The sequence below is a fragment of the Astatotilapia calliptera genome, chromosome 17 (genome assembly GCF_964374335.1).
Source record: "Astatotilapia calliptera chromosome 17, fAstCal68.1, whole genome shotgun sequence".
NCBI lineage: Eukaryota > Metazoa > Chordata > Actinopteri > Cichliformes > Cichlidae > Astatotilapia > Astatotilapia calliptera.
The window spans coordinates 11,500,220-11,526,392 of record NC_137438.1 but is presented as its reverse complement, the minus strand read 5'-3'; the positions used below and the strand labels follow the sequence as shown (position 1 = coordinate 11,526,392).

Below are 26,173 nucleotides of genomic sequence, written 5' to 3'. Positions count from 1 at the left end.
GATCAAGGTTTGTGCCAAAGCTGTCCTAAATGACCGGCATTAGTAATAATCAAAATCATTTCGTATGTTTCTGTCATTGTTAATCCATTAGTAAACGCAAGCATACTTTTTCATAAAATATAATTATTGGTGTTATTCATCATTTTTCAAATGTCAGTTTTATTTTAAAAAAAAAGCAGAAAAATAATAAAGCAAATTATTATTTTTGATTAAGATGTAAAATGACAGTTACCACATAATTATTGGCAATAATTATAATAAAAGTGTGAAAACTCTGACTCACACATATGACATGAACCTGAGCTAATATCTGACTAAGTTAGCATTAGTGACTGGCTGTTATGAAATGATGTCTCTGTTTCATAGTTGCTGTTTCTGTTAACCTGATGGATTTCAGGTCCATTCTCACTTCCTGTTTAGTTTTTGACAAATCCTAAAAAATTACAAACTTTATCTCAGAAATTCTGTTTTCTAAAGCTACTCTTCATAAATTGATCCATTCCCTAACAGGAATAGAGATACATGCAAATTTTCCTAACAAGAGAGAGAGAGAGAGAGAGAAGTGACCGCTGCGCTGCAGACAGCAGAAATGTGCGGGCTAAAAAACAACAAAAACCAGCCTTCTCAATTGCCTCCAACTGCCCTTATGAGTGTGTCAATTTGTGGCTCTGTGTGTGCAGTATGTCTATGACTGATTTATTATTTTTCTCCTTGGTATCTTCATGCTAGACATATCCTGTGAGAAAAAACTAGTTTGAAGGAAATCATAAATGACCACAGCAGCTGCCTATCTGCTCTGTGATAGTTCAGCCACCAATCGATCGAGTCACAAGACTGGGCGCACTCAAATGTGAGCCACAAAGCCCAATAAATTGACTGTCCACAAGAAGGAAATATCAAAACCAGACGATCCTGCTGTTTTCTACTTCGTGACCGGCACACTGTGTTTAGATGGGCTGGCAAATATGGTGTGAGTCAGGTGGGGAACTGACCATTGATTCAGTCTAGGAAATTCTCAAATTGTAGCAAAACTGCTCCCCTCTGTTCTCTAACAACTGCAGTCATTACTCATTGTACAAACAAGCTGGTCCAATCAGACTCTCCTCTGCACTGTGACTTCTTGAATAAAGCCCAGATTTCCAAAGTCGTCCCCCCCGGCAAACCACAGCAAAGTGCTTTTTCTTCGAAATGAGCTTCAAATTTCTCTTTGCATGGAGACCGCCGGAGGGGGCCTTTGCCTCACCTGCAACCCTCTCATTCATTCCTCAAGTTCAATTCATGCAGGTCTGTTCTGCTACTGTACGGGTCAACACCCTGTGGAAATGATGCGCAAGTGTGGAGGAATCTGTCGCTCCTTTGACTCTCTTCCCACCAGCGTTGGAGGTGAATGTCTCCTCATACTACTTCCCACCTGTCAGTTACACCAGATGACTGCCTTTGGAGCATGAAAGCAACACTCTCTCGTCTTCTCTTCGCGTCTGTAGCTTCAGAAGAAAAAAAAAACTGAAAAAAGCCCTGATTCCCAAGAAATGAAACAGACAAAAGTTTCTGCCTCTCCAACTCACATGTGCCTGCCTGATCTGCAGAAAGAAATATCCAATCCTCCCCGAACACAATGTAGCGAGAGGACAGAGCTTTGATATAAGTAGGGGGGATCTGATTCATGTTCTGCTACAGCAAAGAAAGCGTCACTTCACAGGACCACCGCCGCTGTGTACCGAGAAATGAAAAAGGTAGAAAAGAAGGGTCATCCCTCCCTCTGTCACCCTATTAACCCCATGCTACCTGAAGGTGACAACTGGAGGCAGAAAACTGTCGTGAGGCGTGTTTCACAAGGCTCATTTATCTTTCCCTCACCATATGTGCTCATCACGGAGCTTCCTCCAGACTCGGATGTGCTTGCAGCTGAAGATCGTATCTCATCACAAGCGGGAGGATAAAAAGTATAATCTTCTGCTTTATTTTCATTGGCGTTATCGCCGTGTTTTAACAAGGGAAAGCGTTAACAAAGGAAACAGTACTGCACCCACAACCATTTTTACCAGTTTTCAAAAGCTAAAAGGTTGAAATTAAAAATTATAGATCTCTGATAGCTCATAAGAGGAAAACTTTTATTCATCATTTATAGAATAATAACAGTTATATGCAACTAGGCAATATATTTTTAATGCTTTTCATTAAGTACTGGTCTTTAAAATTTACGAGATGTTTTTATGTTTATCTTTTTGAGAATTGCAGGAATAAACCTACTTTTTGCTATCGCGCATATTAGATGTATTATCATGTATAATCATTTCCTATGTTAACAATTGTCTTGTCTTGTTGCCTAGCAACTGTAGTTGTTTAGACACAATTTAAAACTATGAGCCAAAAAGAGCTTGATTTGATTAATAGATAATACGGAGCTATGAAAAAGTGTTTGTTTTAATTCAGCTGCATTGGAGGGCTGTTGAGTGTGGTTAAGTTTATGTCAAAACATCTCAGATTTTTTTCTGGTATTTGATTAGGCTAGTTTTTTTTTTTTTTTTTTTGAGCCATTCAGAGATAGTCTTGCTGGTGAGTTTTGAATCAGTGTCAAGTTTCAGGGCAAAGCTATAGCTGACCCAAGCATAGTTCCCAGAGGGTGGAAACATATAGTGTAGTTGATTTGTGTGGGAATCATAGCCATGAGGAGCAAAGCTGAAGAGCTGGAAGCTGTGGATGGGAAAGTGTGTGGCAGTGGTGCAACTCTTAGTGTTCTTCTTCAAACAATTAGAAAGCATTAGTTACTTTCTTGATGAATTTTAATATGTGTGTCATGTTCAGTCTATTCAGTAAAAAGCTAGCACTCATTGCTAAAAACCCATTTTCATTTTAAAGTTTTACACACTCATCAGTTACAACAATTAAAAGACTGGTATGTGTTAATTATCTTGTTTGTTGAAGTAGAAGTTTTGAATTTCTGCATTTCCCATTCCTCATGAAAGTCTAAAGCAACTGCAACATAATTCAATCACATGAAATGAATCTTAAATTCCTTTTATGTCCAGTTTTGACACTGCTGCGGCAGGTGGTTAAAATGACCCCCATGGTGGTTCCAGTGGGTTCTAGTGCTAAATGGCAACAGTATTCCCACCCACTTCTACCTGTGTTTTCATGAAAATGAACCTTGTAATGCAGAAGCAATACAAAGGAAGGTTTGTTGGACATAGTTTGATGCAATGAGAAAACAATCCTTGTCTGTCTGTCTGTCTGTCGTAGTATTAACACAAAAATTACTCAATTCACTGAACTGAATTCATATTTTTATACCCAAATTTGATATAAAAAATGAAATCATTCAACTGGTGATTTTTTTTTATCTGTTGAAAATAAATAACTGTAATTTGACAGGTTTATCACAAAATGATGATGTACTTTAGTATTGTTTCTCATTGTTTGCAAAACTTGAAAATTCATGAATAACAACACTAATTGTAGTTTAGCATCAGAAATATTATTTTGATTAAAGAACTTACTCATGCTAATGGATGAACCATTACAGACACGAGAAATATTATTTTGGTAATTACCAAGTGTGTTATTTTAGTGCAGCTTTGGCATAAATCTTACATTGGGTGGGGCTCTAATACATTTTTAGGCACTATATATAAGAGGAGTCTGATTTAGCTCCAAGTATGCAGCAGAAGTGAAATAATGTTCCAAGTTGAGAAGGAGAGAGAGTGATCTACTGAGAGCACAAGTGTTCTAGCCTTAGATTATAGTATAACCATGTCAGTTTACTGTCATTGTGATTTGACTGATGGATAAAAACTGAACTAGATAGAAGCTTTAATAATGTGTAAAGTTAAATATGTCCCTATATAACTCATAACAAGCACACAAAGATACCTTGATTGCAGTGGAGGCGATCTGGATGTGGTGCAGCTTGCGCAGAGTGCTCTCCCTGTCGATGAAGTAGGAGGCAGCCAGCTGGTGCAGAGCTTCCAGAGTCACAGTGGAAGAGTTGCCCGAGTAATCGCTCACCTCTGCTTTCTTACTCAGTTTTCGCTTATCCACAAATATGGTTAAGGCCTCTTCTCCTGCAATTAAAAGATAATCAAATTTAATTGTTTTCAAATGGCGCTCGGAGTTTTAGAAAAGGGAATAGAGAGTTCACATTGCTTATTGAAATTAAGGCCCTTCAATTTTTTTTTTAACATAAAGTCAGGGTCAGTAGCTCTGACCCTTACTTGTTTGGGTTTTTTTTTTTAGTTGCTTTTCTTTATCGTGGAGCTCAGATCTTTTCACTTGCATTTTGTCATACCTGACCAAAGCTCATTATGCATGTTAATAGATTTTTTTTAATTAACTGAAAAAAGAAAATTTCCCATAAAGTATTTTGAGGGATTTTTAGCCTTCATTAGGACAGGACAGGCTCGGTAGACAGAAAGAACACACATCCACCAGGTGAGCTAAACCAGCACCACTAAACAACCTAAAGTTGACATTATTTGAAATTTTGAAAAGGGGAAAATGTCAGCAGCATTTGAAGCATATAGAACTAGAATGTTATAGATGTTACATAGGTGGTCTTTAAAAGACACTTAGAACATGAAATAAATAAATGCATTCTAGGATTCAACTTTTCCCGAAGGCATTTATTTCTAGTGTCACAATATTTTGCAGCAGAGCTTCAAAATGAGACCTTCCCCAAACCTCTCTGTTGCCTCTAATAACCTCTGTGTAAAGAACTCTGGACAAATATTATCAAAAACACCAAGAATAAATGATTGTTTGAATAAAATCCACCCAGTGCTGCCTTTCTTCAAGCGCATGTAAGCTAAAGCAAGCATGCCTGCAAATACAGATGAAGATCATGTGCAAGCTCTTCCACATATGTAGCTAAATGCATTAAGTGTCACTGAGGTCAACTACTTCATTCAAACTTTAGGAGCTGATCTTGTACCTCAGCTAATCCTTTCATGATTGCTTTATTAGCTAGCATTGATGCAAATGGTCTTTCAATTGATAGGGTACTTTAAAACCTGCTGAGAGATACATGCACCAAACTCCAGGTGGTTGTGAGCACAGCGACAGCAGGCGCCTCTGAAGCATAAAGACACTTGACCATAATTAGGATAAGTCACGTCACCCCGAATCAGACGGCACTGATCACTGCAATCAGGACTTCATAAGTCTAGGAGCTGTGATGCAGCACACTTGGAGCTCTGAGAGTTCCCAAGACACTGCACATCATATTTCTCATCATAATGCAGTGCTAATGCTTCAGGGCCATTTTCTGCCCACTGCCTTTCTTACTCAGCTGCTGAAGGGCAAGCTCTTAATATTGCAATCTATTTATTAATTTCATTAAGTCCATATGTTTCCGAACACAGAGGCTATCCATTCAGAACCACAGAGGCATATCACTGGCAAAGATCCAAGGCAAACTCCTCATTCTCCTCTCTTCATACCACTCAGTCCTGGCTGAGAGCCAGAGTGCAGGGCTGCATCAGCTCTGGTAGCTGGGAGGGTTGCATTTTATGCATCTACTCACAACAGCGACCTTTTCAAAGCCAGGAGTTGCGTCTAAAGTAATTGACATGTGTTGTTTTGTAAAAAGCAAATGTGCTTTTCAAGACTTGCCCGGGACTCTCCAGCATCTTAAATGACTTTTTTTTTTTTCGTCTCTTGAGTCAGAGAACTATTAGTGCTTATCCATTCATCAGCCGGTAGAAAATCAAAAGTACCGTGGCTGTGACTGGGAGTGGGAGTGGCAGGTTCACGATACACAGGCTTTTACATGTATTCATACATCTCTGGAGACCAATTTTCTGAGCTGCTAGTGGCATATAATTCCACTGTGATGTGTTTTTCGGTTACTCTGAGTGTATTGCATTATTATGTCCCGTCCATCTGTTTTCCATACAGACCACCTGGAAAACCAAATTTTAAAAGCTTTTACCACAAATTGCATACTTTATTTAACCCCAGATCACCTGAGTGAGAACTAGTTCCTTAAAGCACATTTCCCTGTTTATTCTAAGCTGTAATATATGGGCTAAGTAGTTCTACGCTGGAGTAGCAACATTGCTCTTTTATTTCTGTTAGTCATTTGCAGGTGCTGACCTGGGACCAAAGTCTTTTTGCATCATTCATTATTTAGCTCTGAAAGCATGTCAGAGATATGAAAATCAGGATCAGAGCTGTGACTTGAGCAAAACTGCCTAGCTGAATATCTAAATAGGTAGTTACTGCTGATAAGATCTGCCAGCAACAGATTTCATAGAAGAACGCTTACCAAAAACTGTAATTTCATCTGTTAAATCTGTTTTGCTCCAGTGTGTCATTTTGACCCTTCAACTTCAATTTTATTTCTTATTTTGTCTGAAGTTCATGGCAAAAATGGAAATGTGCACATACACATAGTTTCAACAGTTCTTCCAAAGTGTGATCTAATCTAAAAACAGCAGCTACATGGTGGTCCTGAACTGCCCAAGGAAACAACAGTGAATCGTAAAACAATCGATAGAGGATGGTTAATAATTGTTACCTCCCAGGGTAGCTGACAACAGGAAGTGAGTCCCATACTTCCTGATCAGGCTGTCAGTGATCATCTGGGTGGTGGGCCTGCGGCCCAAGAGTCGGATGTTCCTGATGAACTCAGGAGTAAGAGGTAACGGAGACTCCAGAAAATCTCTCCTTTCCACCGCCAAGTTGTTCACCTTCCATCTTCCAAACTCCCTGGAAAATGAGAAGTGATTATTATTAATATCCACTAGATTAGGGTTTCTAAGTGATAAGAGAAAATAAGATTACCTGAAAACAAATGAAAACAAGATTTGCGCAACTTTAGACTTATAGCAAACAGCTTGTAGTTCTGAAGCAGACGTGCTCACTGGTTCACACCGATTAACAGATGAAAATAATGTGCCAAGATATGCAGAAATGCACCAGCAAAGAAGAAGACAGCAGCTTAGCAAAGAGAAAGAAAAAAGCACATATAGAAGAGTATAGACAGATTATATTTTGTTGATTAACACTACATGTAAAAGTAATCTTCATTTAAAAGAAAAGTTCACATGACTTTCAATCATTTATGCAGCTAAAATATGTCATAATCACTTATTACAGGTTCTTTAGTATTTTCTCTGTATTCTGGCCTTTTTACATAATGGCAAATTGAATTGCTTTGATTTGAACTGTTGCTACACTTAGCAATGTGATATATGGAAACTTCATGCTATAAAACTCCTTGAAAAGCCTTCAGTTGATCCAAAACGTCACAGCAACATTATAGAATAAACAATTAGGAGTGGAAAAACATGGCTTAAAGTAGTCATTATGGCATCACTTCTTCTAAGGTAAAAGAGTTGACCACGTTTGCATATTAGAGATACAGTGACATCATACAGATAGATCTTCTGCCTAAAACTGAGCTGAATAAATTACACGAAGAGACAGAAACAGCAAAGACAGAGAAATAGTGAAAGAAAGAGTAGTGCATTGCATTTACGTTATTATGTTGTGTGCTATGACAGTGTTCAAAACCTCTCGACCATGCTGACGCAGCCTGAATTAAGGTGCAGCTCAGAGAAAGAGTGAGAAACAAAAGAATGAATGAATTCACAAGAATTTCTTTAGAAATAACATCCAGAGAAAAATCTGCTATCAACTGAAACCACGACTGCCACATGGGATAAAAATGTGCTCCAACTACGCAGCTTCCAGCTGTTTTCTTTAATAACCCTATCATTACAGAGATATACATCAAAATGGACAAGGTACAAGGCAGTAAAAGAAACAATAATGGATGTTTTCTATATTGAAAAAGAAAACAAAGTGAGATGAGCCTAAAGAAAAGACTCTGAGCCTTTGTTACGTCTTCAGATTCTTCCTCCCTGTCATTTCCTTCAATTTATTTTCACGTCAAGTGTAGCTTATGTGATGCATTTACTGTACATTAATACTTGTTATTTACTAGAATATGTATGAACATATTCGTGTAGGATTGCACTTGACAGACGATAATAATTCAAGAAAGAAAAATGAATAATACTATAAAGCAGAACCATCTTACCACCTCTCTCCTCCATACAGCCTATATGCTGCAGAGACTTCATCGACTTCCATGTGAAAACACAGCAAGGACATCACGAGAGGAAAAATAGATACCGTATGTCAAAGACAGCACGATAAACTGAAGCGGAGTGAGACGCAACCAACTAAAGGATACAGATGTTCAATCAATAAAGACCAACCTTGCACCCTGCATGCATTTTCCAAGTATTTGTGTGCAACATTTGCCCGAGGCACAGCTCTTTGTACTGGGATTCCATTTGGCAGTGCTTTGACTTCACACAAAGTTATTCTGTTACCATAAAGTTCAAGGATGATAAATTTCCACATGAAGCGTCCTTCACACATAGTACTGTTTACGTTAGTTGCACTTACACACTTTTCTCAACAGAGTGAGCCTCAGTGAATCAAATGTAGCCTCTTGTGTGCTTTGTTTGTCTAGCATGTGGCAAAAAAGTACTGGCTGAGAACACTGTGTTGTGAGAAGAGAACTTCGCATGGTATCCTTCGTGTAAAAAGATCTCCTTGGAGTTTTGCTATAATGCATTTTAATTTTGCTACCCAATATATTTGTTTTGATTAAGAACCAAGTCATAACAAAACATAAAGTGATAATAATCATGCATTTTATTTTAGGCACCTTTCAAAGTACTCACGGTCACCTTGTATAGAAGTGTAAAAAGCAGTAAGAATAAAGAAATATATCAATCAAGTCACTAAAGCACATACAAATGCAGTATGTAAAATTTGTAATCCACTATTTCTTTTTTTCCCCCTCATCAACATGATGGCAACTGCCAAAACTGAAATACAAATGTCGGCTGCCAATATCAGTCTAACTGATAGCACAAAGTTTTTCTTATCAGTGTGGTTTTGACCCAAGACACTATTTACTGCTTTGAAAAAGCCTCACAAATGTGAAGTTAATCACCAAAGAAACCAAAGAGATAAAACTAAATAACTTCTGAGGCTCCTCACAGGCTTGTGCTCTGACATAAAAAGCCCAAAGCCTACAATACACAACATTCACGGCTCGTAAACTAAAGCATGGCACAGGAAATGACTGAAAAGCTGACTGCACACATGGGTGAACAACAAATAAAAAACTTTGCTTATACGCACTCATTCACCATATATTGACTCGGTCTTTTGTTCAAAGTATCAATAGAAAAGTGTGTCTGCGGGTTCACGCTCTCAAACCTATAGGGTACTGTTGCAACATATGCTGTGTACCCACTGAGCTCAGGTGGAAGGTTTTTTATTTCAGTATCTCCAACAGGGAGAAAAAAGTCTGCTAACTTTGATAAAAGCACTGCTACTTGCAGACTTTCAGGCAAGGCTTCAAGTTGTACTCTGACCATTGCTACCCTGCTGTCATAACAAACAGGATAAGAGAACCCGTGGCCTAACTCCATGCGACTAAGGTAGCCGAAGATCAAAACACAGGGTCACTATACAGGAAAGAAGCGCTTAGAAGTGAGTGCTGAGCTCAGGGATTCCTAATCTGTATCGATGTTTAAAGGCCCAAAAGATATAACACGAGGGTGGCAACAGTTACTTCAACCAACTTCAGTATCTATGCTGGTGCTGCTCACATTAAATGTTCTGGGACTTCATGAAAATTATTATTATTTCTTTCCACCTACCAATCAGATTTTGTAAAATTTAGATGATAATCTTAGTTACCTTTCATTTTGTGTTGGGATTTTTTAAGAGAACTGCTTATAAAATCCACTGACAACTCAACAAGCTAAATGTTGAAAAAGGTGTTACTATAAAATCTATCCAACAATACCTGACAGCTGTTTTGTTAGCTGTTGTTGATTTGATTTTGCTGTTATGTTGTTCTTCTTTTATTGTGGAAACTGTCTAATCAGAGAGATTAAACTGCAGTGGATGCTCCTTCATTGTTTTCTTTAAAAGCAGTGGCAGTTGTGGGGTTAACATCAACAGCAACATGCATGACTTTTTGAATGAATTTACCAGTCGATCTACGTCCCTACCCTCACCTATAGTGACCGAAAGAACGAAATCGCGGATACCAGCGGCGGAAATGGGCTTCCTCCGAAGGGTGGCTGGCCTCTCCCTTAGAGATAGGGTGAGAAGTATGGCCATCCGGGAAGGGCTCAGAGTAGAGCCGCTGCTCCTTCACATCAAAAGGAGCCAGTTGAGATGGTCAAGGCATCTGACAAGGATACCTCCTGGGCGCCTCCTGGGTCAGGTGTTCTGGGCATGTCCTACCTGGAGGAGGCACCAGAGCAGACCCAGGACAGGCTGAAGAGATTATATCTCTCGGCTGGCCTGGGAACGCCTTGGTGGTCCCCAAAACAAGCTGGAGGAGGCTGCTTAGGCTGCTGCAACTGTGACCCAGCCCCGGATAAGCGGAAGAAAATGGATGGATGCTTTTTCTTGTTCAATTGCTGTCCACCCCACATTAATATATTTTTCCATAACTTCACAAAATCAATATTACTTTAATTTACTTTATCTTTTACTTTCTGTTTATGACAAACAAATCAGCTTCAGGAAGCAGAGCAGCATTTTGACATTTTCAATTTGAAGGCTTTTTAAAAAAAACAAAAACTTTTTTCTGTTACAGTTTTCCTGACAGTTAGATTAAGTATAAAACACAGATATTTAATTTATGATTGGACTTGTATTAATATTATCATGACATAGATAAAAAAAGAACAGATAAACATGAAAAAGACATCCCGCCTACAGAGAAATAACCTAGTTTGCCATTTTGCTAAATTAAGGCTGTTTCCTTTTTAAAGCCGTTCAATGTTTTTGATGTTTAAAAAAAATGTAAAACTTAGTTATTAAGCCAAGAACTGCTGAAGATAGATTTTTTTCGCTCTTTCCTTGCAAATCTACATTGCAATGAATTTCTAAAGAGACATTTATGAAGTCACAGACAGATATCACAGCTGTAATTATAACAGATAGACTATGATTACTTTGAAATTTCTCTTGGAGGGTACCAGAGTGTGGTGCCAATTTCTGCTTGGCGCTGCTCCCAATTTACTCACATAATCACGCTCATGTGAGAAGAAAGTAACGGGAAAAATGTTCTTCAAAAAAACCCTTCTGCCTGTTTTGGAGAGCACTCTATTCATTTAAAACTTTTTTATGATGGGTTACATCCTGATGCAGCGTGAGCATCAAAAGCACAAATGAGCCATGCAGAAATGAATGCGACTGTCCCGAGTGATGGATTATTTTTGTCAGACTTCACTGTGTGGCAGGAAATAACAAACATTTAGTAAATGTTTGTGAGCTGCATTGTCCAATCAGTCAAATGTTGCACTTTTCTGTCTTCTGAGTAAAAGCTTGACTGCTGTAATCAGAATGGGTTGAACAACCTTGGCTGCAGATGATGGATGGAGGGAGTGTGGCCTTTTGAAAGGGTATATATCACATTAAACCAGGAGTAATGAGGAAAGCTCCAACACACAGATGTTTAAATGATACAAAGAGTAAATCGCCAAGAACTCAGGCTGCTGCATACAAAAGTTAGAGCAAGCTGGTGACACAGATTATAAACAACTCATATCATTTTCCTTTTCTGTTATAGAACTATAAAGCGAGACTGATTCGCACAAAATTAAGCAGAAATTGAGGGCAGTGTGCGAAGTAAACATAATGATGTTAAATGGATATGTGGTACCAGTTGACCTTTTTGCTGACACTGTAGTATTCAGACAAAGGCTTTGACTAATCTCTTGCTCAGATATATCTAGTGTAGCTATTAATCTTCACCTCATTTCATGCCGTACAAATAAATGACCTCTTCAAATGGGACACTATGTCTCTTGAGTTCCACTTTGCAGTGTGAAAGCACTACTTCAAAGCCACAGCACGTTCTGTGGGACCAAAAAAAAGAGAAATAGAAAGGGGGGAGGCGGGGGGAGTTACAGGTACAGGAAGAGTATTCGAAAATCCCCCGCTGTTATTCGTTTCTTCAGTTATCGTTGACTGTGATAAGCTAGGCCTGTCTTATCTTAAACCCCCAATAGGCCAAATGGTTCATCCTGCAGGGAAAGGATAAAATGAAATGGGTTTCACTACAGAGTTGATTTTAGGGGCTGCAGTCCTCTCTACACCCAGCTAAGTCATTATTATTATCAATTTCATTTCTTCTTTTTGCAGGGGTACATCAGTTTCATCAGTTTCAACTCTCTTAACACCATTACTGCCAAGTTGTTGATTTTTTTTTCCTCCTTTCAAACGCCAAAAGGTCCTGTTTCAGCTGGACCATCTCTGCATTCTGATGTTCGTATGGATACCGTAGATCTTCAGTGATATGGCGATGAAACATTGTCCGGTTGTAGATGATATTGTTAGCTGCTGTGGAAAGGCTGTGAGTTAAGTGTTGCTTTAATTTTTTTCTCATTGTCATTCCTTTAGTGCCATCATGACTTTGACGTTTACAGTTTCGAGTGAAATATCTCTGTGACTTACAGCTGGCTTGTCAGATATTTTATTCAGATTGCTTGGTTCCAGCCGCAGTTTGTTTTAGGCTAATTTGCAATGAACACACAGCACTGTGGCACTTGACATGCGTTACACCTGCTAAATAGAAACGTAGGTTATTAGCATCAGCGCTGACATTACCATTTAGCTCAAAGCAGTGTGAGAACAGCACAGCCTCACCCAACCATTGCAGTCACAGCATCAGACTATAAGTCCTGTTGAAATAAATTCACCCTGATTGTGTTGCTATGTCACATTAAAGTTATGTTTTCTTGGATGCATTTAAAAAATTATAGAAGATAGTGAAGAGCCACAGTATGTTCTAATGTATTGATACAATAATCACAATACAACACTGTCTCACCTGTTTCTCTTTTGAATATTGGAAACTGTCCTCTATCATGTCAGGAGCTTTCACCAGTAAGTGTTTTTCACCATTGTGCTACATTCCTTTGTGCTCGTCTGTTGCCTCAATAGCCTTAGTATGGTTAACAAAATGGACAGTGAGTCTGTCAGAAGATCACTGGCAGTAATCTGAATGTTCCTGACCATCGTTTTAGGGTAAAAGCCACTAAGATAACTTTATACAAGCCGCTACTGCCTTTGCACATGATATTTCTTTTACTTTAATCAGCATGCAGGATATGCATGCCTACAGTTAACCAATACTTGAGATCTTTTGTCCCTTCAGCTATTAGCTGTTTAAACTAGAAGAATCATTATTACTCTGCCTTCATATGAATATTATTCTCTCTTTTATCTCCACTGAGTGGGTAAGTGGAATAATTAAAGTGTGTTTTTTCTCAGGGCATGTGTACATTTCTGTTTTTGTTGATATTTTCTTTTTTTTGTTGTCTTTGTGTGAGGATATTTGATGAGGCAATCCAAAATGATATTTTGAGTTCATAAACATTCAGTCTACTCTGAAGTCCTGGATAAATATAAAGGACTCAACAACTGATGCACTTTTACTAAACTAAAATTAGAGATGGCACGATACCACTTTTTTATGTCCGATACCGATACCGATATCATAAATTTGGATATCTGCCGATACCGATATGTATCCGATATAGTGTTTTTTAATCAACAAAACTGTTTTTTAAAATATCTTGCTGCATTTTGCAAGTCTGCAAGTTCATACTCAAGTTTAAAACAACAACTACACTAAAGCTATTCTGTTATACCTGTATACAAAAAAAATATTTCATAGTTCAGCAATACTGATCAATCTAATAAACTTAGACCTACACCATCCTCCCTATTCTGGTATTTTAAAGAGTACTTAGTGTAAATATTAAGCAACCTAACTAATAGGGTTCCAACTCCCAGCAACAACAAAATTTAATAAATAAAAAATAGGGAACCACCCCTCACGCGCCACCTCATGATGCTTAATCGACGTAATCAACCTTAATTTGATGCAGTGTGAAAAAAAATGCACAGAAATCAATTATTTTTCAAGAAATATTAAATAGATTCAACATCTTTCTTCAACAAAATTGCAGACTGCACAGATGGTACCTTCCCAAAGTAAAAAGTACTATAGCTTACTAGGGTATATATATTAGACTTAATAGTTACTATATACAGTAATTGACTTCTATTCATTTTACATCAAATTAAAACTTTGGGTGTCAGATAATTATTTATTAAAAGCTAGACATTTTAAATGAGAATAAGAAAGAAAAGTATGTCTTTGTGCCCCCTTTTCCCAGTTAATGCCCTATCGGCCCCCCTGGCTAAACTTTGCTAGATCCGCCCCTGCACAGTTACCAGCGTCAGCTACGTAGAAAAAGATCCTGGTGTAGAAAGTAATATTAAATAAATTCTAACAACAGCTTATCAAGCTTAAACGTGCTGCTGTTGTTCAGCCGCTGGTTTGCTCTTTCTGGTGCAAAGTGGGCCAAAAGCAAACGAGAGACAGACTCGCGACAGAAAAGCCGATCAGCTGATTTAAGCAGTTTCAGATTGAAGTAGCAGCCGGAGAGCAAGAGGCAGTCGTTTGTTAAGCTTAACGTGGGAATGCTTTACAAACATTCAGAGATGGACTTACACACTTGCTTTACTTCTCTCGGGGATAACTTTGTCGGAGATGAAATGCCGGGTTGCTAGCGAAGCTCCACATGCTATCCAGACCACCGACAGGTCCCGCATGCCACAGCCGCTCTATCACGTGATGCATACGTTCTGAGGTGAGTTACGGCGTGTTGCAAGTTTTGTGAGGTGCTTTCGTGATATTTAATGGATCGGATTACATTTTTTATTTTTCTCCGATATCCGATCCAGTAATTTAGGTCAGTATCGGACCGATACCGATACGTAATATCGGATCGGTCCATCTCTAACTAAAATACTTCCATGTGTTGTTAATTTTGTACTGCTCAACTACAAATTAGAGGGATGATTGCACTCCAACTTCTAAACCACCCCAGACTTAAAAAGAACACAAAAATGTCAAATATCAGCTACACAAAACTGCAGTTCAGTAACATCCCTACCAGGTCTTACAATTAGGTAAATACAACCTGAGACGAACAGCCTAACATGACATATCACACCATGTCATTACTTCACACACACAAAAAAAAAAAAACCCTAAGCCAAAATCCAGAAGCATTGTGTGAAGCTTAATATACCCCATCATTTAATAGTTTATAGAGGCACCTTCAGCAGCAATAGGTCTAGTAATAATAACTAATAACTGCAATAACGTTCCCATATGAATTTATCAGTTTCTCACAGTAGTGTGGAGTAATTTTGGGCCACTCATCTTTCAGTGTTAGGTTCTTTGAGGTGTGCAAGCATTCATTTATGCACAGCTCTCTTAAGAAACAGCCACAGCATTTCAATCAGTTTCAGGTCTTTACTTTGACCATTGCAGCACCTTGAATATTTTCTTTTTCGGTCATTCTATTGTAGGTTTGCTTTTTTTTTGACCAAGCTTTAGCTTTTAGAGAGTTGACCTTGTATTACATTAGACTACTGAATATTTTGGTTTACACTGTTGCCCCAATGACTGAAAGGTGCCAAGATCATGTGGTGTTTGGTTTTTGTCAAATGTTATACTGTGCATTTTAGCAAAACAGCTCCACTTTTGTCTCATCTTTTCGGAGGACATTGTTCTAGAAGCCTTGTGGTTTGTTAACAACTTAACATAAGCTGTGCTGCCAGTAAGAAGAGGCTTTTTAGTAAGAAGAGGCTTTCTCCTGCAACCCTTCCAAACAAGCCATACTTGTTCAGTCTTGTTCTAATATCACTGTCATAAACATGCTAACTGAGGTCTGCAGAGTCTGAGCTGTAGCTCTTGGGTTTTTGCAGTTTCTCTCAGCATTATAAAGTCTGACCTTGGGGTGAATTTGTTAGAATGTTCACTTCTGGGAAGATTGCCAACTGTTTTGAAAGTTTTCCACTTCTGGATAATCTTCCTCTCTATAGAATAATGGACTTCCAACTGTTTGAAAATGATCCTATATCCCTCGCCTTGATGGCCGGCGACAATTGCTTTTGTCTGTGGCATTGAGCTAACAAACACCTGAATACTCCAGACCAGGAAGCTGCCGAAAGGACCAGACTGTTTTTATTGTCCTGAAACATAAACCTTTAGGATTTAAGAAAGGTGGGCTTTTTTCATGAGTGTAAGTGGTTTTACAACCTTTAATCAGCATAATCAATTCAATCAATTCACAGTTAAATTGTAATTTTATTGAAATCTTAAAACACAAAAAATAACCGCATGGATTTTCTAGACGCAAGAGGTTCAGAGTAAGGCCAAATGCATGTCAGCACTCCTACCTTCACCCTGGTGAATTTGGCAGCTTTCCTCTTGGCAGTGTTCGCCATGAACAGGTGGCTAAGGCAGAAGGCCCACATTGTGTTTGCATTGGAAGCAGTGGGGATGCTCTCCAGTGAATCCCCAAAGCAAACAATCACACACACTTGCACACCCACAAAAACACAAAGCCTCTTTCATTTCCTTTGCAGAACTTGTTAAAAAATCTTTCAAATTCAATCAGTAAGAAAAGTGGGAAATTGAGTAGAGGCATAACGTGGTGTGAATTCATTACTCCATCACTGCTGAGCCAGCTCAAACACTGTAACTCGAGCCACCGATTCTGGTAATTCATCTTCTCCTGTCATTGAGCATTTATTAGGATTTAGCAGAAATCTGAACTACACATGTGGAAGAGCAGACCAGAAAATAATATTGTCACTTTCAATCACCTCTGCCCAGCAGTCGGCGCTAAGCAGCGTGTCTTTCAACTAAAAAAGGACTGTCAAAAATTATCACTGGCAACAAACACAAGCGAAAGCCACATTTACTTACGAATGTAGCACGATGGTGAAAAACACTTACTGGTGAAAGCTTCTCACATGATAGAGGACAGTTTCCAATATTCAAAAGAGAAACAGGTGAGACAGTGTTGTATTGTGATTAATGTATCAATACATTAGAACATACTGTGGCTCTTCACTATCTTCTATAATTTTTTAAATGCATCCAAGAAAACATAACTTTAATGTGACATAGCAACACAATCAGGGTGAATTTATTTCAACAGGACTTATAGTCTGATGCTGTGACTGCAATGGTTGGGTGAGGCTGTGCTGTTCTCACACTGCTTTGAGCTAAATGGTAATGTCAGCGCTGATGCTAATAACCTACGTTTCTATTTAGCAGGTGTAACACATGTCAAGTGCCACAGTGCTGTGTGTTCATTGCAAATTAGCCTAAAACAAACTGCGGCTGGAACCAAGCAATCTGAATAAAATATCTGACAAGCCAGCTGTAAGTCACAGAGATATTTCACTCGAAACTGTAAACGTCAAAGTCATGATGGCACTAAAGGAATGACAATGACAATGAGAAAAAGAATTAAAGCAAATGAGCCTGTATTTTGTCCATTTACAGTGGGATCATTGTCTCTTTAATACTTTTACGATTTCTACTGATTTATATAATTGTGAAATGTTTTTTATTTCACTTCCAAAACAACCAAGTGCCAAGAGAGCAACACTTTTTCCAAGACAATCAAAGGGAAGAGTCTTTAAAGGCCTACTATTTATTATGGTTCTTTTACCAGATTATTTACCTCATGGGAGAACTTGGAGTTGTCAAAACCTCTAAGGGGATTTCAGGAGAGGAGATAAGACAGAGAACATCAGTTAGAATGTAGCAGTGGGATGTTGAGAAGCAGCGCTGAGGGAGTTTGCTCTAAAACACTCACCTCAACCCTCTTCAGAGCACCTGCAGTCTCCCTTGTGGTTTAGGAACTCTGCTGTTGTTCATTGTAGCTGAAGTGCCTCTTATATCAAACCGTAAGCCGCTTTGTTGTGATCAAGTTGAACACAAAGAATGGGTGCATCATAAGTACTCTGGCATGTTGAATAAATAAATTAGGAATAATTAGAAGAATCCCATTGTTTTAGTCTACTATTCGTTAATATACAGTGGCGCTCAAAGACACATTGATGCTATCTGTGCTCTAATTAATTCCACTGAAAACTGTTGTAGTAGTTTAATTATGTGTCCTTAATTTAAAGTGTGAAGCAATTATGTGTTGTTGATGACTTCAATATCTATGTTGACAGCAGCTTTAGGAGTGGTAGACTAAATTGACTTCAGCATGTTGAAAGACTGGAGTTTATTTTTAAAGGTTTGATCTTTTAACATGTCACATTTACATGTTTCAGATTGCCTACTTTTTTATTAGACAAAGATACCCATAATAACCAAAAATGAAATTTTTAAATGATGATTCACTTATTACAGAAAAGAAAAAAAGCTTTCTAAATCTGTCTGAGCCTATATGAACAACAAAGGTTAATTTCGCATTAGCCAAAAATGTCTTGATGATCCATGAGACATTTGGGAAAATTGTCTGTGGATTGATCACTCAAGAGTTGAGGTTTTTGGAAGGTTTGAGTCCTGTTACATCTAATCTCTGATATAAAACAAAAACACATAAACACACACATACATATAAAGAGAGAGCAGCAGACAGAAAGACAGACGAAAGAGAGGGAAGGTGATCCGGACTGGGATTGAGTTGGAGTTGCCAGATGGCAGAATAGGAGACAAACAGGAAAGTACCTGATATCCCACAGGCCAATGGGAACCATGATAAAGACACAAGAAGGTCAGCCAGCAAAACACCTCTAAAAAGGTAAGCCATCTCAACAATAAGAATAAGATCCAAGCCATCAATACATACACCCTACACTGCAAAAACTCAAAATCTTACCCAGTATATTTGTCTTATTTCTAGTCAGAATTATCTCATTACACTTAAAATAAGACAGTGAGCTACAGGGCAACATTTCAGTAAACTAAAGGAACTTGTTTCAAGACAGTGAATCTTAAAACTAGAGATTTTTCACTTGTTCCACTGGCAGATTTTTTTTTACTTAATACGAGGTATTTTAGCTTGAAATAAGTGAAAAAAATCTGCCAGTGGAACAAGTGAAAAATCTCTAATTTTCTCTAGTTTCAAGATTCACTGTCTTGAAACAAATTCCTTTAGCTTACTGAAATGTTGCCCTGTAGCTGACTGTGTCTTATTTTAAGTGTAATGAGATCATTTTGACTAGAAATAAGACAAATATACTTGGTAAGATTTTGATGTTTTGCAGTGTACCAGTCATCGGATACCTTGTTGGAATAACAAGCAGGCCACAGAAAGTCCAGGACCCTGAGGCTCTATGAGCAACAGAAAGAGGGAGTGCAAGGTTTAGTGAGTGTCAGCGTGACAATCAACAATCCGAAAAAATAGATCAGGAAGATGCCCCCTACCCTGAGATGAGCTGCTTCAAGAATGCCCAAGCTAGCTGAAGACAGACTGAGTGACCAATGCACCTGGGATGTACGATCAACAAATAGAGGAAGGGGCTGACATCAAGAAATCTTGCCAGTGGCTAGAAAAGGCCCACTTAAATGACAGCAGAGAGGCTCTGATTGTGGCAGCACAGAAACAGACCCATAAGTCTATCACAGCTGAAATATGAGAAAGTTGATGTCTTAGAAGCAGGAAAACTGGGCAATCATACGAATTTGGGCAACTTTGACAAAAGCAAAAGCATGATGGCCAGACGACTGGCTCAGAGATTCTCCAAAATGGCAGCTCTTGTGGTGCATGCCCGGTCTGCAGTGGTCAGTATCTATCAAACGTGATCCAAAGAACGAACAGTGACCAGTGACGGGGTCACGGGCGACCAAGGCTTATTAATGCACATGGGGAGTGTCACAGATGACCATTACCTTCATCAGCAACTCAGTGGGAAAGGAGAGGAGCTGTAGACCAACTCCAAGTCAGTGATCACCAAGTGCAAAAAAGATCAAAGTGATGCACTGTTCCCACTGCTGTTCTGCATAGGCCTTAATCCTCTAAACCAGCTCATCACAAAGAGTGGATATAATTACAAGTGGAATGATGATCAGCCACCACCTGCACATTGGAGACATCAAGTTAAGTCAAGAGTGACTAAAAAAATTTACTCACTGATCCACATCACCAGGATCCACAGCAAGGGAATCGGGATGTGTTGGAGTGAATAAATGTAGTTGAATGAAAAAAGAAAGGAATAACCCACACTGAAGGGGGACAAATGCTAGAAAATGAGGATGCAGGAAGGTCACCCAGCTCAGTAGTAAGAATAGAATAAAATAATAATAATAATAAAATAAAATAGAATACATACACTCTACTTGTCATCAGACACCCAGCTGGTATAATAAGCTGGGTATGTAACTATAAATTGGCAACCACCTGGTGAGCACTGTTAACTTAACTGAAAACTAAGCAGCCTCATACTTATCACTGTTAAAATGGTTAACTAAAACCTTTTTCTACTGTTGTTATTAGGAACAAAAATCCTGTCCATTAATTTTCTTCTTCCGCTTTTGTCAAACATCTTGGTCCTCGACATGTACAGGAAACCTATGCGTAATATGGACACACATCTTTGGATCAAATGTTGGTCCAATCCGGACTCATGAGCAAATCAATCTAAGGGCCCCTACATGTTAGCAGTAGCTTGCAACATACTAGAAGAACAGAAAGTGAATATATTGCACCTATTATTAGTCAGCAGTCAGGATATTCAGGCTACACCAGCAACTTTATTTTGTATGTTGCAAAAGTTTTTCATTTAACAGCAAATTTCAAGTCAAGTGAGTTGACACGCCTGAAATCATCCTATGATGACAATGCATTTCTCTCTCTCTCTCTCTCTCTCACTCCAGCTCTTGGTGTTCGGTCTATTGCTTACTGTAACATAACATGTCAGTAAGTCGGTGATGTTGATGCTCCTATTTTACTCCACCTGTCTTTTGTTCAGCTAACTTCCACATGTGGCATGTTTGTGTATGTGAGAGAGATGCACTCAAACTGGGAGCAGATTATATTCTTGGATGTGTTTATTAGCTACATTTTATTTTACGGAGTAAGAGAGAGATGTTTATGGTAGGTTTGATGTTACTCTAGCTTATTAATTTATGCATAAAGTCCTCATTTTGAGGAAGAGACTAAGGAATGGATCTTTTAATACTGGGATTCAATCAGAAATCACAGCATACATAATGTTCTGGTAATACTTGCCAACACCTCTGTGTTTCCAGAGGTTCTCTATTATTTCAAAACTATCTGTTATTACTTTCACAACTTAAGTCGAATTCTATTTTGTGTGTGTGTGTAATTGCCAGCTAACCTTTCTAATCTAACACACTCCACATAATACGCATACTTTGAACTCATCTGTCACAAAATCTGGTAACCCACCACAACCCAATTTAAAGGGCTTATGCAGAACTGCTCTCTGCATAGGCAGACAGATGAGTTACATGTGACATTTAATAAAATAAAAACGTTCATCAAAATGAAGCATCCTACTACCAAGACACATCTACAAAATCTCGCACCAAATAAAAGGAGGAACAACAATATTATTTAATCTGCACACTATGGGATCACCAAGATCACTTCACATATCACTGAGCATATTACAGAATATTAAAAAAAAATGTTTTTGCATGTCGATGGCAAACTTAGTGCAAAACAGTTTTAATAGCTCCCAAATCCCTTCATACAGCAAAAAGGATTTTATCTGGAATTTAGTGCAATTCTTAAAACAATGAGCATTGAATAAACACAGCTATAATATAATACGCTATAAGGAATCCATTGGTTTTATCTGCTAATGCTACTAATAATAATGATAATAGGCAGCAGATAATGATTGAGCTGAAAGGCAATTTGCTTGTAGTGACAAATATTACAGTAAAAGCACCTTTGGGCTTGTCTCATCGTGAGAGGTACTGCAAGGTTTGTGTTAGATAAGCCAGGAATATTTATCTCCACACAAAAGTCATTTAAATGTATTCAAGTGACAAGGCGGTGTAGGATGACCAGAGCTTCAGCTCAGCAACTTCCAGAACAAACACTAATGGGGTAGCAAAATAATGCCGAGCAGTTCCGAAATATATATATATATATATACTGAACCAGAAAACACCAATGTATACTGGCAAAATATGTAACTGCTTGGTGGTGGTGTGTCTGAAGAGTGAAACCATGTGCTTAAACTTGTATTATATTTAATTGTCAGCAATGATGACTCTTCAGGTTACAAAATGACTTCATATAGAAGAAGGAATGACCAGCTGACCAAATTTATACTGGTTACTGGTTCAATTATCACTTAAAGTCATAATGAAAATACTAAGGATTGGCCAGTTATACTTCTACAGCCAGTAAGCAATTTAATAGTCAGGTTTTCCCTCCTACGAGTCACAATAACAAAAAGTTTAATACTCTAGGCTACACAGTGGTAAATCTCTAACCGCAGGGTGGTAGTTCCAACTTTTAAATACAGTCTAATTTAAAAATAAAATAAAGAAATCTGTAATTCCTCAGTAAATTTTTATTAGATTGATTGTATATATAATGTGGTCAGATTTTTCTAAATCACAAAACTATGTTGCCATACAAATTAAACATTACCTTGTGTAGCTGCTAGTGGACAATATTCCAACATTGCATTATGGATATAAGAAATAAAGTAAATTACTATTATACAGCCACAGTTCCAAAAACATTGTGTAAAATGTAAATAAAAACATGTTTTAGTGACATAGTGCAAAAAAATAAGAACTGAAAAAGAAAATACGATCATGAACGTGATGGCAGGAACATGTCTCAAAAGATTGGAACAGGACCATGTTTACCACTGTGTAGCATCCCCTCTTTTTTTAAACAAGTCTTTAGGGAGATTTTTGCACATTGGTGAACCTCTGCCCATCTTTACATCTGAGAAACTGTCTCACTAAGATGCTCCTTTTACCCCCAATCATGTTACTGACCTATACCATTGACTTTTCTCAATTTTTTTGTTGCCATAACCGAACCTTTCTGAGATGCTGAATTCAAAACAAGCTTATTATTTCTTAAATGGTACATTTTCTCAGTGAAAGCACTTAATAAATTTTCAATGTTCTATTATGAATAAAATATGGGTTCATGAAATTTCAATAATTGTATTCTGTTTAAATGCAATTTAAAGTTTAGACAGGATTGTAACTTTTGAGGAAATACCCAGCTCAATTACTAATAAAAAAGCTGAATCAAAACCAATCAACCAATCAACACCACACCTATTTAGGTCCCTTTTATTTAAATAAATGCAAACATCAGTCTTTGAAGATGTGCTCGCTATCTTTTGGTTTTGAGGAGTAGTAAGTAGGATTCATTTAATCTTTCGCAGGCCAAAAAAGGGTCAGTGACTACCTTAACAGTGCATAGCGATCTGTTCTTGTAGTACAGAAATAGCCTGACTGGAAATTTAAGGACATTTGTAACACAACAGGGGCATAACCATGTGGTTTGACCCCCTTGGGAGAAAACTGCAGCGGGCCCACATTTCTTTAATAAAACAATCCTCCCTGAATTTTTTATGAGCTATGTCCAGGTGTGTGTGCCCAAACTCATCACTACACTTCACCCCCCCAACACTGGGACTGAAAAGGAAGTTGTTGTTTTTTTGGGGTTTTTTTGCTAGAACAAAAACACGCAGCTGTATCCGCCAATGTCTGTGTCGGTTACTGAAATCAAATGGGACTGAATCCAAGTGAATTCAATTTGGGAAGATTTACAGGCTATTTACTTTTTAGGTTGGTTTTTCCTTTTAATATAATCACTATTAATCAATGCCGCATTGTAGTAATCTAGAGGGCCTCAAACACAACCTTGCAGCTGACAGAAGCCTCTCCAGGGATTCTGTGATAATGCAGAGTAATAAGTACTAAGAGCTCACTAATCACTTGGCCACATGATAAGACTATTAATCTTGCCGCCCATGCAGCTCAGCTCCAGCAGACCACTGCCTTTTGCCGGGGAAGGAAATATTAAAAAGCTCGAACGCAGCAACCGATCACAGAAGCCATAAAGCATCCTTACAACGATCCGTAGATGACAGGAATCCCGTCTGTCCATTTCCAGAAGCCTGGACAACATCCTCCTAAACGACGACGGATATGATTCATGACACAATCTCCACTAATTTGGTCGCGTGGCGATACCTCTGACTGTGCTGTCATGACAAATCTTTCTTCTTTTACAGTGCTAATCAACAGATCTCATTTGACCACCTGATCAGGTGACTCCCCGAGGGTTTGGAGAGCAGCAGAATGTGATATAGAACCAGCTGATAGCAGCGTGCGTGCATGTAATACATCATGATTCTGTCTAGGCGTGTCAATTATCCTGTGAGCACTGTGCTGTGAGGATGCTTTAATGCATGACAATGCAAGCCAAATAATACAGTCTGTGTATTAAAGAGCCATGAACAGGGATTTCATAAAGCATACTGCCCACCAAATGCTCTACAGTTATGTTAAATTCTCTCTCCTCCCATACACGTTGTAAAAATAGAAAACAAGGAATGGAAGATGCCCTAAAAACCCTTGGTACCCTGAAACGTGTATTTTCAGAATAAAATCCCCCTGCAATATCTTTCTCTTTAACTTTGACTTGTCCCTTACGTGCATTCTACAACAGATGTATGAGCATGCTTTTAAAAGCTTTTCCAACCATGGCAGATAAATGTTTACTCCTTTCCTTCCTCATCTCCATCACTTCATTTACATGAAGCGGCTTCATTTCATTGCAAGCATTATCATTTTCACTACAGTGCTTTATGTGGGTCAGTAAAGGACTTTTATTTAGCTCTCAGGTTGCCGAAATTCACATTTCACATTAATTATGAAGAGTACATGTGTAAATCTTTCTTATTACACACCACAAACAGCAGACTGATAATCGCCCGGTGGTACCTACAGGAAATAGTCACTGTCAATGTCTCTTTCTTTGAACAGTCCCAAAATCAGTGCATAGGCCACACAATGAATGTATTGCCTACTGTAACTGTGTCTTTTGCTAGATTGTTGGTTGCTAACTGCATTGAATCAAAATAAGCTGATTTTTTAATATATTTTAAGACTTTTAAATTGTAATAATAGGTGCAATATATTCACAAGCTAAATAAGTTTGGTGTCAGCCTTTCTCTGTTAGCGGTTAAAGTGTTTAGCATGTGCATACTGACTGTACACAGAAGCCTGGAGTTAACAAAATGCTGAGACTGTGACTAACCTCAAAATGTAAACACATTAACATCGATATCATGTGGCCTTATTTACACACAGCTGATCTTTCAAAGGACAACCACAGAGACTATTTGATGCGACTGCTGTGAGATCTGTCATGCATATAATAGGGTAGCGATTTGGCAGTAGTAAATACAGTGTAAAAGCATCTCCTCGTGCTGCAGTCACAACTCACCTGTATATCTTGTATCTGGTGGAGAAACCTTGTCGGTTCTTTTCCACAAAGTCGATGTACTCTGGGGAGTGGTGGAAGGGCCCCTTATCAGACAGGAGCCAGTCCAGGGGTCCCCCGGGTTTGTCATTTGGGAGGCTGGCTGATGTTGCTGTTGCTGTTACACTGGACCATAAACACACCCAGCAGTGAAGGCTGAGGCTGAGAATGCCCCATAGAGCCATCAGAGATGGATGGAGGGTAGGAGGGATGAGGGTGGTGGTGATGGTGGTGGTGGTGGGGGACGTTCAGCAGCCAAAGATACTTGTCATTAGCTGGCTCCTCCACTGGGATGACCGAGGGACCTGCATCGCCTCAATGCCCCCCGAACACCTAAGGCAAAAGCACAAACACACAGTTCAGCAAACAAACAAACACCCACAACCAGCAAGGAAGAAACTTGGCTACAAAGACAGAAATAAACAAAAAATAAATCCTCAGAATATGTTGCAGCTGACAGAAGCCTCTCCAGGGATTCTGTGATAATGCAGAGTAATAAGTACGGTGTGGGAATGCTGTTTGAATCAGGTTCATTATGTGGAACTTGAATTAATAAATGTAAAAATGACACCTGCTAATTTCAGCTTGTGAGCGCCTGTTGCTTTAATGGTGCTGCTTCAGTAAAATTTCATGTTACTTTACTGTAAAATAATGACAAGTCATTTTACAGTGTGTTTACTGTAATCTATAAAAACAGTTTCTTACTGTAAAAGAAATGATGCACTGTAATGTATAGAATATAAGATCTGCAGTAGAATACTGTCAACTGTTTGGTTGCCATTATACTGTTG

The 26,173-nt window shown here is 38.5% G+C and overlaps 1 protein-coding gene across 2 annotated transcripts in view; it reads right to left on the bottom strand.

The window, feature by feature from the left end:
* LOC113008920 (BMP/retinoic acid-inducible neural-specific protein 3-like) overlaps positions 1-26,173 on the bottom strand; it is a 58,442-nt gene that overhangs the window by 16,376 nt on the left and 15,893 nt on the right. For both annotated transcript variants that reach the window (XM_026146866.2, XM_026146865.2), the window contains exons 2-4: positions 25,347-25,715; positions 6,515-6,705; positions 3,871-4,061 (exon numbers count right to left, since the gene is read on the bottom strand). In XM_026146866.2, coding sequence (XP_026002651.2) covers positions 3,871-4,061; positions 6,515-6,705; positions 25,347-25,567 — 603 coding nt within the window. In that variant the 5' untranslated portion in view covers positions 25,568-25,715. The remainder of the gene's footprint in view (positions 1-3,870; positions 4,062-6,514; positions 6,706-25,346; positions 25,716-26,173) is intronic.